This window comes from Nerophis lumbriciformis, linkage group LG38, assembly GCF_033978685.3.
Source record: "Nerophis lumbriciformis linkage group LG38, RoL_Nlum_v2.1, whole genome shotgun sequence".
NCBI classification, from domain to species: Eukaryota; Metazoa; Chordata; class Actinopteri; order Syngnathiformes; family Syngnathidae; genus Nerophis; species Nerophis lumbriciformis.
Genome location: NC_084585.2, coordinates 24825057 through 24838574, shown reverse-complemented (window position 1 = coordinate 24838574; position 13518 = coordinate 24825057). Strand labels below are relative to the sequence as shown.

Sequence of the window (13518 nt, the reverse complement as noted above, 5' to 3'; positions counted from 1 at the left end):
CTGGAGCACAGACAAGTGCTGTTTTATCTAGTCTTTGGCATGAACTGAAGATGGTTGGATAGATTGTGAAGCTCAAGACTCGACAAGACAGCTCTACACTGGAGCAGACTAGAGCTCCAAATATTGAACATAGACACCAAGGGCAGTATCAGTGTCAGACCATTGTGTTTTTGTCAATTTAAAAAGTTGTTGTCCATTATAATGTAAACCAACAAAACACCACATTACCATTAACTATTTAAAAGAACTGATTTAACAAACATAGTGTCTATATTTGTCACAACTGGAAATTAAACTTAGTAAAAATGGCCATGCAGCCTTGTGCTGCAAAGGTAACCTAACAGTGACACAGCAGCTTTTGGCCTACCCCAATACACAGTGCCCTCAGTGGAGAATAAACGGAACATACAATACTATATACTCTAGGCCAGGGGTCCCCAACTTTTTTCCTTCAGGGAACGGTTTAATGTATGCATTATTTTCACAGGCCGGCTTCCCACATGTGGCTGATAAAAACAGCCAAAAATTAGCATGAAAAATCAACTCCCTATAACGCTGGAGTTGTAATAATCATCTATTAATAAACTCATTGGTGCATTTGGTGGGACAGGCAAAAGCAATGTCGGAGAAAATGCGGTAGTTTATGAATCAATTGTTTATGTGCAACCCGGTAGCAAATGTGTCAGGGACGGGGACCACTGTACTAAGCCACATATTTATTATTGGACTTAGCCTAAGAGAGGAAATGCTATGAAACGTGTTTTAAACCACCATTTTGTTTAATTGAGAGACAATTTCAAATCGTATCAAAGGAATGAAACGTGTACACAAAAATACATCCTGTAATTTACGATTCAGGTGTGTTCCATATCTTAAGCAATCTGTCTGCCTTGTTTAAAAAAAGAAAGAAAAAGAACGACTAACAAGCACAGATGGAAACCTTCACTGTGAAGTAAGAAAGTCACACGGTGAACACGAGTTGGCTTTCTAGATAAAACGTTAAGGTTTCTTACCAAGCAACATAAAACATGAACTCCTACTATGTGGCAAACTGTTAATATCCATTTACAAAAAAGGCAAATAAGAACAAGTAGTAAATATAACTGGTGAAATGGAATGCTCGGTGGTGCACTTTTTTTTCCAGGACATCCATACTAAATTGATGGTGTTGGGACTAAAAATCTTGACTGATTAAAAAAAAACTACACAAATGTCCATGTGAAAATGTCAAAACATTACAGTTTTCTTCCACTCACTTCCCGCTCTACTTCCTGTCATTTGATCTGGAGCGACTGCGGACAAAAGAAACAAGAAATTAATTCAAGGTGGTAAGTAATGCTGCACACACTAATTGACAGTAAGATGCCATCTAACGTCTAAACAGTTTTATTTATTTATTTGATGAGCTGCATCACAAACACTGCACCTTTGTTGGCATGGCAGCAGACACTTCCTTCCCCCTAGCAGGGCTCCGCAGCCAGGGCAAACTCGCATAAATGAACTTTTCTATTTGAGCTGGATGATTATGGCAAAAATAATAATCACGATTATTTTTGATTGATATTGTAATCACAATTAATTACAGTTATTCATTCATTTGAAAACACGACTATTGTACCAGCAAAACTCAACTTAATATAGTTTGAAAAAACGAAAATATAAATAAGTAACAAACCACATCAAGTAAAATAGTAATAACAATAAATTTAAATATCAATATAAAAAATGTATCCGTTTTGTTTGTAATTCTGTTTTTTACCATTTACACTTATTTTACCACCATAGAGTGAGCTTTTTGTGTAAAATATAATTTGATAAAATGTTTAATTAAATGCAAAGATCCTAAATGTATTAGTGCAATAAATCTTTGGACAATTTTGACCAGTATTTTAGGTCAAAGTATAATCATTTTATAAATGTATCAATACGTGCTTTAAGTGCATTATGCTTGTGTATGGTACTTTTTTGAAACCCTTATTTTGAAAGTTGCGACCACTGTTGGTTCACGGATGTTACATGAATAATGTTACAACAACACAAGCAGAAGAGATGTGTATGGATTGTTTTTGCTAGCTTTAATTTAGTAGTTTGGTAGCCGTTTCAAACGATCGTCTCGACATTCACATTTTTTATCAGAACGAGTAGCAGTTGTGTGCAGGAGATAAATGAGCGCCACCAGACACATTTACTCCCAAAAATGTTCCTTTTCCTAACAATGACAACATTTTACTTACATTTATCTCAATTTCCCTGATTATGTGACTCCGTCCATGGTTGCACGAATGCGGAAATCATGCCGTTGTTGTTGTGTAGTGATTATTAATTAGCCATACTAGTGCTGTGTCAAAAAATAGCAACCATGGGGACATCCCAAACTTCTAGTAGCGATGTTTCCCCCCCCACTCATTTTTTCGCTCCTCTGTTATAGTCACAAGCTCCGGAATTTTCATGCCCATTAAGTGTTTTTTTATTATTATTGAAAATAGATGGATGGTATTTTCATACTCGTGAGAAGCCAAAATCGAAATTAATATTTAAATAATTGTCCAGCCCTACTGTCGCATAATATACTGTGGCGTAGGGATGCAACGGTACACGGCAAAATACCGGAAAGTTGAGAAAATCTTTCCTCATGGACTGCAGTTTTTTGTTTAGTAAAGAGGGACAAGCAGTAAAAAAATGGATGGAATTAATTTTGCATTGTGTACGGCTGTGTGGGTAGCGATATTTTCTATATCTAAATATTTTTAATAACACTTTATTTGTTGCGTTTGCTTAAATTCAACCCCTCAGATATAACATGTACCAAAGACCTTTACAGTTGGGGTTTGTCACATAAGCTGTTAAACTTGCTCCTGAAATAACCAGTGAACATATTTTATGATGGCATACATTTTTCTGCACTACCTCAAATTCTAACTGCACTTACCGTATTTTCCGCACTATAAGGCGCACCTAAAAACCACAAATTTTCTCAAAAGCTGACAGTGCGCCTTATAACCCGGTGCGCTTTATTACGATTCATTTTCATAAAGTTTCGATCTCGCAACTTCGGTAAACAGCCGCCATCTTTTTTCCCGGTAGAACAGGAAGCGCTTCTTCTTCTACGCAAGCAACCGCCAAGGAAAGCACCCGCCCCCATAGAACAGGAAGCGCTTCACCCGCCCCCGGAAGAAGAAGAAAAAACGCGCGGATATCACCGTACGTTTCATTTCCTGTTTACATCTGTAAAGACCACAAAATGGCTCCTACTAAGCGACAAGGATCCGGTTCATAAAAAGACGCAATCTCTCCATCCGCACACGGATTACTACCGTATTTCACAGCAACTGAACCGCACTGTGGAACGGGAGCACGTACGGTGAATATTCGCACCACAGGGAATGAGAAGTCATCCTTCACTGTGGTTCTAGCTTGCCATGCTAACTTCCACCCATGGTGATATTCAAAAGGAAGACCTTGCCAAAAGAGACCTTTCCAGCCGGCGTCATCATAAAAGCTAACTCGAAGGGATGGATGGATGAAGAAAAGATGAGCGAGTGGTTAAGGGAAGTTTACGCGAAGAGGCCGGGTGGCTTTTTTCACACAGCTCCGAAGGCGAACACACCTTCACTAAGACGGGCAGACAGCGCCGGACGACATACGCCAACATTTGCCAGTGGATCGTAAATGCCTGGGCAGATATTTCGGTCACAACTGTGGTCCGAGCTTTCCGGAAGGCAGGATTCACAGAACTACTGGACAACAACAGCGACACTGACTCCGATGACTTCGACGAGACAGAACCGGCCATTTTGGATCCCACGCTTGCGCAACTTTTCAATTCGGACACCGAAGACGAAGAATTCGAAGGATTTACGAATGAAGAATAACTTCAGAAGGTGAGCGCTATGTTTATTTTGTGTGTTGTGACATTAACGTTCGAGCAACATTATGTTGCTATTGCTCTACACCATTTTGAATTTTACTATGTTTGTGATTGCACATTTGCGTACATTTTGGGACAGAGTTGTTAGAACGCTGGTTTTCAATATATTATTAAAGTTTGACTGAACTATCTGACTGTTTTTTTGACATTCCCTTTAGCGCAGCGTAGGCGCGGCTTATAATCCGGGGCGGCTTATTGGTGGACAAAGTTATGAAATATGTAATTCATTGAAGGTGCGGCTAATAATCCGGTGCGCCTTATAGTGCGGAAAATACGGTAGCTGTTTCTTCATTACATACCGTATTTTCCGCACTATAAGCCGCGCCTAAAAACCACAAATTTTCTCAAAAGCTGACAGTGCGGCTTATAACCCGGTGCGCCTTATATATGGATTAATATTAATATTCATTTTCATAAAGTTTAGGTCTCGCAACTACGGTAAACAGCCGCCATCTTTTTTCCCCGTAGAAGAGGAAGCGCTTCTTCTTCTATGGTAAGCAACCGCCAAGGTAAGCACCCGCCCCCATAGAAGAGGAAGCGCTTCTTCTTCTACTGTAAGCAACCACCCGCCCCCGTAGAAGAAGAAGCCCCCGGATATTGCGTTTCATTTCATTTGTGTGTTTACATCTGTAAAGACCACAAAATGGCTCCTATTAAGAGACACGCGTACAACGCAGAATTCAAACTCAAGGCAATAAGTCACGCAGTAGAACACGGAAATAGAGCAGCAGCGAGAGAATTGAACATAAATGAATCAATGGTGCGTAGGTAGAGGAAGCAACAAGATGACCTGCGCCACTAAGACAGAGAGACAGCGCCGGACGACATACGCCAACATCTGCCAGTGGATTGTAAATGCCTGGCGGATATATCGGTCTCAACTGTGGTCCGAGCTTTCCGGAAGGCAGGATTCACGGAACTGCTGGACAACAACAGCGACATTGACTCTGATGACTTCGACGAGACGGAGCCGGCCATTTTGGATGCCGTATTCGCCCAACTTTTTAATTCAGACAATGAAGAAGAATTCAAGGGATTTATGGATGAGGAATAATTTCAGAAAGTGAGCTTTAAATCTTTATTTTGTGTGTTGTGTGACATTAACGTTCGAGCAACGTTGAGTTATTGATGTTACTATTGCTCTGCACTAATTTGAGTGTTACTATTTTTGTGATTGCACATTTGCACATTACATTTTGGGGGTGAACAGAGTTGTTAGAACGCTGGTTTGTAATATAATATTAAAGTTTGACTGACCTATCCGACTGTTTTTTTGACATTCCCTTTAGCGCAGCGTAGGCGCGGCTTATAACCCGGGGCGGCTTATAGGTGGACAAAGTTTTGAAATATGCCATTCATTGAAGGTGCGGCTAATAACCCGGGGCGGCTTATAGTGCGGAAAATACGGTATAAGATATTTGAGGTAATAAAGATCTGCAGTTTGGGTCACCGCTTGCCCTTAAGGTGTGTCCTGCTGCCAAACTACTAATGAAAAGCACTGGTATATTCAAGTACCGGTAGTCAAGTAATACAAAGACATTTACCATACGAGAGTGTTTTAGTCACGGTTAACTTAAGAAAATTCTTAATAGTATTCATTACACCATTGATAACTTTGCTTGCCTCAAAATGCAGTCTTTGCTGACAAGCAAAATATACATTTCTGATAGAAAAAAAAAGTATTGACAATGAACCGTTTCAAAAACAGACCATTCTGTGTGTTATCTGTACCATTGTGAGCATGCCAAATTTATGACTTAAAGGATAATTTTCACTTTTTTCTTTTTCCCTGTAAACTGTCCTTCCAGTGGTAAATTATTTAAAGCAGGGGACAACAAAGAGTCTAATAATAATGAAATAAAACGATTTCTTTAAATCTAAAGCAAAAACCACCCCAGAGAACCAATATTTATATTTTTGGCAGAATAGTGCAACATAAGTGTCATGCATCGAACGATGTACAAAGAGCATCCTCCATTGTTGGTATATTACCTCCTTGATCGAGAGAAGGACCTTGAAGGTTTGTGGTTCCTGTCCCGGGAAGCGGACCGCTCCCTTCTCCTGTCTCGTGAGAAAGACCTGCACAAAAACATCTAAATTTCAGAGCAACTTTCAACCATATGATGCATAATCAACCAGTTTGTGACTTACCTGCTGCGACTACGACTAAAGCTCCTCCTGCGTGGAGATCTGTGCAGGGAAAATGTGAAGATGTTAAGAACCTCAACTGATACATCCGCCATCGCACGCTGGTATGCGGGCTTCCATCAACAAGGCTTGTTTAAGTAAAAATTCAACTACTGGCATGGAGCTATATTGAAATCTTCAGCCACAGTACAATGTGCATCCATGAACTATGTTAGTTATTCTAGCAGATTAAGATGTGCCTCAACAAACCGGAGGATGGAACACTGCACTGTGGACGGTCACAAAGGCAACATAAGCAAATAGAAAGGAATAAACCTTGACAAACAGGCTAGAATATGATTAAAGCACAGAACTGAGCTCAGAGCCCCGAGACAAAAACTTCCAATCCAAATCTCTGGACACAAAGTTCCAGACATTTGGTGGTGGACCCCCTTACCCTTTGACACACGGAACTATAGCAATGGGTGAGGACAAAATGACAAACTTATGTAAATAATAATTTAAAAAACAACAACCTTTTGTAACCCAGCTCTGTCTTCACTTGTAAAACTGTTATCAGTGAACTGAATGAAGCAGGAAAACTTACTAGTATTTTTGGTTTTCAACAAGCTAGATATGACGAAAGGGTGGCAGACTGTTGGCCGGGTAGGTAGAATTGGCTGAATAGACCTGGCCAGATGCTGCGAGATGATAAGGTGGCAGGCAGGTGGGGGCTGGCTGTGGACTTTTTCCCTGCTTTAATTGGTTAGCCGAAGGCTGCTGTTGGTAGGTTGTCGACATTTGGAAACGCGATATGCTGATTGGAATGTGAGGCGGGCGCTGCCATTTGGGTTAAGGTTGAAGGAGGAGGTGGTTGAGAAGAGCATGATGAGGAACCAATGGCCTGGTGCAACCTGACGACTGGCCGTGCCTGGGTCATGTGACAGCACCGGCCAAGCTGATTGAGGCACGATGGTCAGCAGTCACATGATGCTGAAAGAGGACTAGTTGATTGACTCTGAGGGTGGTGAGAAGAGGCATGGTGGTGGCTCTGCAACGGGTTTCATTCTTATTAATATAGATGAAAAATAAAAAGCATCCTCAAACAAAAAGGAAAGCATCACATTTTCCACTCTTATCCCCACTAATGAAAAAAGTGGCTTTACTTCAGTTATGGAAGAAAGCTCAAGAGTGAACTGCTAAGCAGAATCTAGGCCTTACAAGCCATATTTAAACTTCGAAAACTGTTACAGATTATGTGTAGTCCCCGCAAAGTGATCACCAATCACCCGTAATGCTCATTGAAAGTAAAAAAATGTGCCGACTCCAATAGAAGACAATTCTGACGATAAGACCCTTTTTTATACCAGTTTTTGCAACAGTAATATATTTTTTGTAACCCTTATTTACCCAGGAAACCCCCAATTAGATTAGGAATCGTGCCACACACATTCCTACACCAGTGTGGCTAAGGGTCTTGCCAAAGGATACGATGGCAGTAGCAAGATTCATACCAAAAACTGAAGTTTCTGGACAACCGCTCTACCATTGGAGCTATTATTTTTATTTTCACGATGAGTGATTGCATGAAAAGCTCAGACTTCCTTTCATATACGAATCGACTTTTTTCCTAGTAGAAATTAACTTTTTTTAATCCACTTATATTCAGGTCAAAAGACAGTCAATACCCACCTATCCACAGTTCGGCATTTGCTCCCCCGCATATTCACCATTTCCCCCCTACGCTTTAAAATGCAAAGATTTCATTTTTTGCAATAACTTTTAAAATGTATTCAATAATTGAGGCATATACCGTATTTTTAAGATTATAAATCGCTTTTTTTTTTCATAGTTTGGCCGGGGGTGCGATTTATACTCTGGAGCGATTAAAGTGTGAAATTACGCCCAGGTAGTTGCCAAGGAGATTAATATAAATTACTTTGCATCATATAACGTACACTTATTCAGCCTGTTGTTCACCATTCTTTATTTATTTTAAATTGCCTTTAAAATTTCTATTCTTGGTGTTGGATTTTATCAAATACATTTTCCCCAAAAATGCGACTTATACTCTCGTGTGACTTATATATGTTTTTTCCCTTCTTTATTATGCATTTTCGGCTGGTGCGATTTATACTCCGGAGCGATTTATAATCCGAAAAATACAGTAGGGTTTTGGTACTAAAATAGGCCTTTTTGGGACATTTGTATGGATGTATCTATCTTTAGTTATTTCACGCTGGGTGTTTGAGAAGGCTACCTTTGCAAATAGCTTCTGTATAACTGATACATTTCAGGAAATAATATATACTTTGTTTCTGTAAAAATAAACTATAAAGTGTCGACAAGGGGTGTTTATTGGTTTAACATCTACCCTTGAATACAATTACCATTGAATATTAGCAGTCATATATTGTGAATACATCATTACAAGATTAGCAACAGCCATGAGTTTTATCTGACCTTTGAATGAGATATATATATATATATATATATATATATAATTACCATTATCAATAAGCGCAAAAATTTGAATACCAATTTAAAAAACGGTGGTGACAACATTTTGTGAAGAATTTGATTAAATAAGTACACAACTTGTGTTCACTTTGCGGGGATTACAAAAATAGGCGCGTCTATTGTAATCAAGTATATAACTATTTGTCTCTATAAAATGTTATGAGCCTTACGTATAGCAAGACAAAAAATTCTGAATAATTACAAAACACTAGCCCTTATTTGGGAAAATCTTACTGCCAGGAAGAATACTTTGAGTGAGAGGGGGTAGCAGCGTTTGTCAAGTTTCAAATACAAATTGCTTTTGATTGGCCAATGACAAAACATTTTCCAGGTCACCTTCGCCGTGGCGGTGGGCTGCTACGTCGCCTGTAGTCATCTCGTTCTCGAGGGCGTCGGCTCCACGAAGGGGGGGCCCCGCGGCTGCGGCTCCGCTTCTCGCCATTGGACAGCTCCACTCGTACACGGCAACCGCATAAAGTTCTGGAAAGCAGCACACATTGCCAATGAATATTCTCATTATTGTGTCAGATTTAGCTGCAGGCCGTCACTTCCTACCTCCCATCAAGCTCGCGCACGGCATCAACAGCATCTCTGGGGTCTTCAAATTCGACAAAGGCAAAGCCTGGTGGGTTCCTCGCCACCCATACGCTGCGAAGAGGCCCATAGTAACTAAAAGATCTTTCTAACTCGGTCTTGTTTCCATTGTTCCCAAGATTCCCAACGTAGACCTTGCAGTCAAGTGGACATTCACGATGCATGGCTGGATCTAAACATGGAAAAAGGAAAAAAAAGAGAAACAGACTTTTAAGTTTGAATCCAGGTTAACTGACATGCGCATCAATCAAATGGGCACAACGGTTATAATGGTGCATTCCATTTCTTTTACTGGGAAGTCTAAATTTACGAGTCACTAGTCGGAATTTCAACTAGAATGCCCGGATTTCCGACTTGGAAAGTCATAGCATTCCCATCACCCCTAAGTTTGTTGTTTTAAAGATGGCTGCTCTGGATGTTCACTATGATATCAGCTTCTATATCCATTATTAGCACGTCTGTTTAGTTTTGGTCGCTGTAAATAAGGCATATTGTACATTTATATATGGTATCGTCAATTGTAGTGTAAACTACATTTATTTTGTGTGTTATGTACGTTCTGTATAGCTAGCAGTATAGTCTGTGCTTCCTCTTCATCCACCGTGTTTGAAGGTTGCAGAAAGAGTGCATATTGTCCCATAAGTTGTTTATACTCAGACAAGACAAGCGCAAAAATGGTTATTGTGGATATGGCCATTTTGATTTCCGACCTAACTGGAACGCTAACAACTCGGCTGTGACGTAATTCCCAGCTCCGACTTCCAAAGTAAATGAAACGCAGTATTCTCAATACCTGAACTGTTTTTTGTGCCTTTAAAAAAATAATTGGAACTCTACTTTAAAACGCGCTCTATCTCGAACAACCAAAAGGCAGTGAAAACGATGATGCTGTGTTCCAAATTTGGATTATTTACGGAACTTGTGTGAGCCTATGGCTTTACATTTTGTTACATATATATATATATATATTTTGCATTCTATTTTAGTTACTTTGAGTTCACAACCCAGTGTTTCCCACACATTCATTTATTTGTGGCGGCCCGCCACCAAAGAATTACGTCCGCCACAAATTGATTTTTCGGCTTTTGACTCGCTCGACCGCTCATAAAAGCAATGGGACTGTCTGTGAATGTTGATTGTAGTTACACCTCCGGTGCAGTAGGTGGCAGTAGCCTACTATGCATTGTAACTCCGCCAATAGCACTTAATTCACCTGGTGGGCCAGAAGAAGAAGAAGACGAAGAAGAAGAGGGACGGATGGGATCAAAGTACTCGCCGGCTACTTTTCATAATGATGGCGCTTCCTACGTTTCTACCTCAAACGTCCAAAAGCTGCTGAAAGCCTTGATCCAGGATGCCATGGGGAAAAAAACTTAAATGGTGCCTTTTGGCGATAGTTAGCAGCTTGGTGGCTCATAGCCGGCTAGCTAACGCTTGCTAGCATTGCTTCATTTTTACAGGTGTTATAGGTAGATATAGGTTATAGCTGCATCGCTCGCGGCTCGTCATATATTTAACGTTAATCCGCGATTTCACCGAGCGTTTCACCGACGAGCTAACGTGTCCAGCCCTGTTGTCAATAAACACACATGGACTAAAGCTAAATTGTCCACTGTAGCATGTGAATGCAATGAAAAGAATAAAATCTGAGCCAACCAGCTGTTAAAATGTTGTCCAGGTTAATGTTTTGGCCATTAAAGGCCCTTCATTTCAAGATTTCAACTGTGATCGGGCTTTAAACAGGTGGTTGACCTGTTCAGATGGGTGTAACTGCTACTGGTCAAATAATGTGAAATAGCATTTAATTTTACATGTATGCAATGCCATTTAAATGTAATTATAGATAATAATAATAATTACTGTGTAGTGTTGTAAATAGTCAACAGGAAGAATTTTAGTAAGATATAAGCCATGAGCACTACACAGCCAGAAAAAAACCTAGGCAGGACAAGTAAAAATATTGGGGCAAGTAGATTTGAGAAGTCACGCAAGTAGAAAAAAACCTTAACGTTGAACCCTGCATGTGTTGAGCTGCTGCCGCTTAAGGTTAGACGGCACTGTACATAGAGCGCTTCTGCTCGTTAGTAATAAATTCTAATGTTGGATGTTCACTCCTTCACACAGATGAGTATAGAAAAATATTTTCAACGGCCGAAAAGGGCTCGACTTGGAGAGGAGGTAGGCCTACAGTCCGGACCACAGGTGCGACCTGTTCAGCAGCAGCAGGAGGAGGAGGAGGTTGACTGACTGTGGCAGGACACCTCTGCCTCTGTTTCACTTCATGTTTCTGGTAAATAATATGGTTGTAGTAGTAGGCTAATGTTAAATTATTTAGTATTCACTAATTAAAGGGGCAGAGCTTTAAGAGACATTTTAGCTTTTATATTTTATAAGATATATTTTTTGTAAGAACCACAATTAATAAATATATTTCAGTGAATCACTAATTGTTCAAATCTGTATATAAATATGTACATAAAATGTAATTATATTCCAACTCCGCGTTCTTCTTGGTCATCGCCGCTGCCGCCGCCACCCCCCACCCCACCACCACAAATAGATGCCTGTCCTGTGGGAAACACTGCAACCGCCTGGTGCTGTTTATACTGTTTCTGTAATTGTTTTGATTATTGTATGTAAATGTTGCATATTATAAATAAATGTTTATAAAATAATCACCACAGTTAAGACACATCGCTTCAAGGCTCGTGGCCTAGTGGTTAGAGTGTCCGCCCTGAGATCGGTAGGGTGTGAGTTAAAACCCCGGCCGAGTCATACCAAAGACTATAAAAATGGGACCCATTACCTCCCTGCTTGGCACTCAGCATCAAGGGTTGGAATTGGGGGTTAAATCACCAAAAATGATTCCCGGGCGCGGCACCGCTGCTGCCCACTGCTCCCAGGGGGTGAACAAGGGGATAGGTCAAATGCAGAGGACAAATTTCACCACACCTAGTGTGTGTGTGACAATCATTGGTACTTTAACTTTAACTTAACTTCAATATCATGCAACTGCAGTCAATTGATACCAAATTCTTGCTTAGCAGGAAGTGTTTCAACAGTATTTGGAACAATTCCATAAGACACAGGGCTTCATATCATACATAAATGTGATTTAATTCGTACAAAACAAGATTTGGAAGCAGATTTCTCACCACAAAACGAACTGGTCTTGAACGCAAAGGGTCTGGGCCTACCTTACTGCTGAAACAGTACTAACAATAGCTTGTACGGCCGAGTCTCAGTGAGGTGAAAATACATCGACACAATGTTTTTGTATACAACTAAACCATTACCCCTCACTCGGTACCCTTAAATATGTAACTTGCGCCATAGTGTATCATTGTGTCTATTCCACACTAGCAGTAGAGAGTGGCTAGCTCAGGATAGCTAAAATGGCCGCCGCCTCCGCCGAGGCCTAGCATTAGCCTGCAGTCCAATAAAACAATGGCTCACGCTGATTTGCTTTTGCTGTGAATGCACCAAGTATTACAAAACACAAAGCTGTGAAGGAATAATGCATGCACATTTGTTGCAAAAACTAACCGTATTTGTTGTATTTCGGAGTGAAGTTTTGTCGGCGCGTCTTCTATCACAATGTTGCCCTTTCCGCGTTCCGCTCGTCTATGAAAATGGCGCTTCGATCGACAACCCAGCTACTCTGGTGGGGGCGGGGCCATTTTGTGTATTTCTTCTTCTTCTTTTGTTGTTTTACGGCGGTTGCTGGCTGATTTAGTACATTACCGCCCTCCTTCGGATGTGAATGGTGACTTAATGGCCCGCAGACTAAACTATTTATACAGTACATTGATTCAAATGTCATATTAATATACACACCTGCATATCTGTATGTACACACTCATTATATATAAATCATTCTTATTATAACCAACAATAATTATTTGCAGACGACACAACAGCGTTTTGTTCAGTGGAGCAGTTTTTTTCAACCTTTTTTGAGCCAAGGCACATTTTTTGCGTTGAAAAAATCCGTAGGCACGCCACCAGCAGAAATCACTAAAAATGAAATTCAGTTGACAGTAAAAAGTTGTTGTCGCAATTTTTGGATATGACTTTAAACCTTGGGTCCCCAAACTACGGGTGGAGGACAGAGTAAAACAACTTGCACTGAGCCTTGTCTATAAAATCTGCTACACCTCCCTGATACCGAAGTACATGTCAAACTACTTCCTTAACGTAAATGACCGCCATAACCACAACTCCAGGGGGAGCTCCACTAACCACGTTAAACCCAGATTCCGAACTAACAAAGGTCTTAACTCATTCTCTTTCTTTGCCACATCAATATGGAATGCACTCCTAACAGGTGCAAAAGAAAGGGCATCTCT

At 40.4% G+C, this 13518-nt stretch overlaps 1 protein-coding gene across 2 annotated transcripts; it reads right to left on the bottom strand.

The window, feature by feature from the left end:
• Positions 1 to 760: 760 nt before the first annotated feature.
• On the bottom strand, positions 761 to 12874 carry srsf3b (serine and arginine rich splicing factor 3b). Of its 2 annotated transcripts, none has more exons than XM_061932868.2 (6): positions 12716 to 12874; positions 9131 to 9341; positions 8912 to 9055; positions 6080 to 6118; positions 5921 to 6007; positions 761 to 1292 (listed from the first exon to the last, which is right to left on the bottom strand). In XM_061932868.2, the coding sequence occupies exons 2-6, from the start codon at positions 9331 to 9333 to the stop codon at positions 1265 to 1267; spliced, it is 501 nt and encodes a 166-aa protein (XP_061788852.1). In that variant the 5' UTR covers positions 9334 to 9341; positions 12716 to 12874; the 3' UTR covers positions 761 to 1264. The 2 variants fall into 2 exon arrangements, 1 of the variants encoding a protein (XP_061788852.1); XR_009811857.2 differs by lacking the exon at positions 761 to 1292 and adding an exon at positions 6663 to 7106.
• Between the last annotated feature and the right edge of the window lie 644 nt (positions 12875 to 13518).

Excerpts from the sequence above, each read along its gene's own strand:
- srsf3b (XM_061932868.2), bottom strand. The coding sequence starts at position 9,333 with ATGCATCGTGAATGTCCACTTGACTGCAAGGTCTACGTTGGGAATCTT. Across the intron at positions 6,119-8,911 it reads AGCCCACCGCCACGGCGAAG|ATCTCCACGCAGGAGGAGCT; the intron begins GTGACCTGGAAA and ends TTCCCTGCACAG. Across the intron at positions 1,293-5,920 it reads TCCTTCTCTCGATCAAGGAG|TCGCTCCAGATCAAATGACA; the intron begins GTAATATACCAA and ends TTTTGTCCGCAG.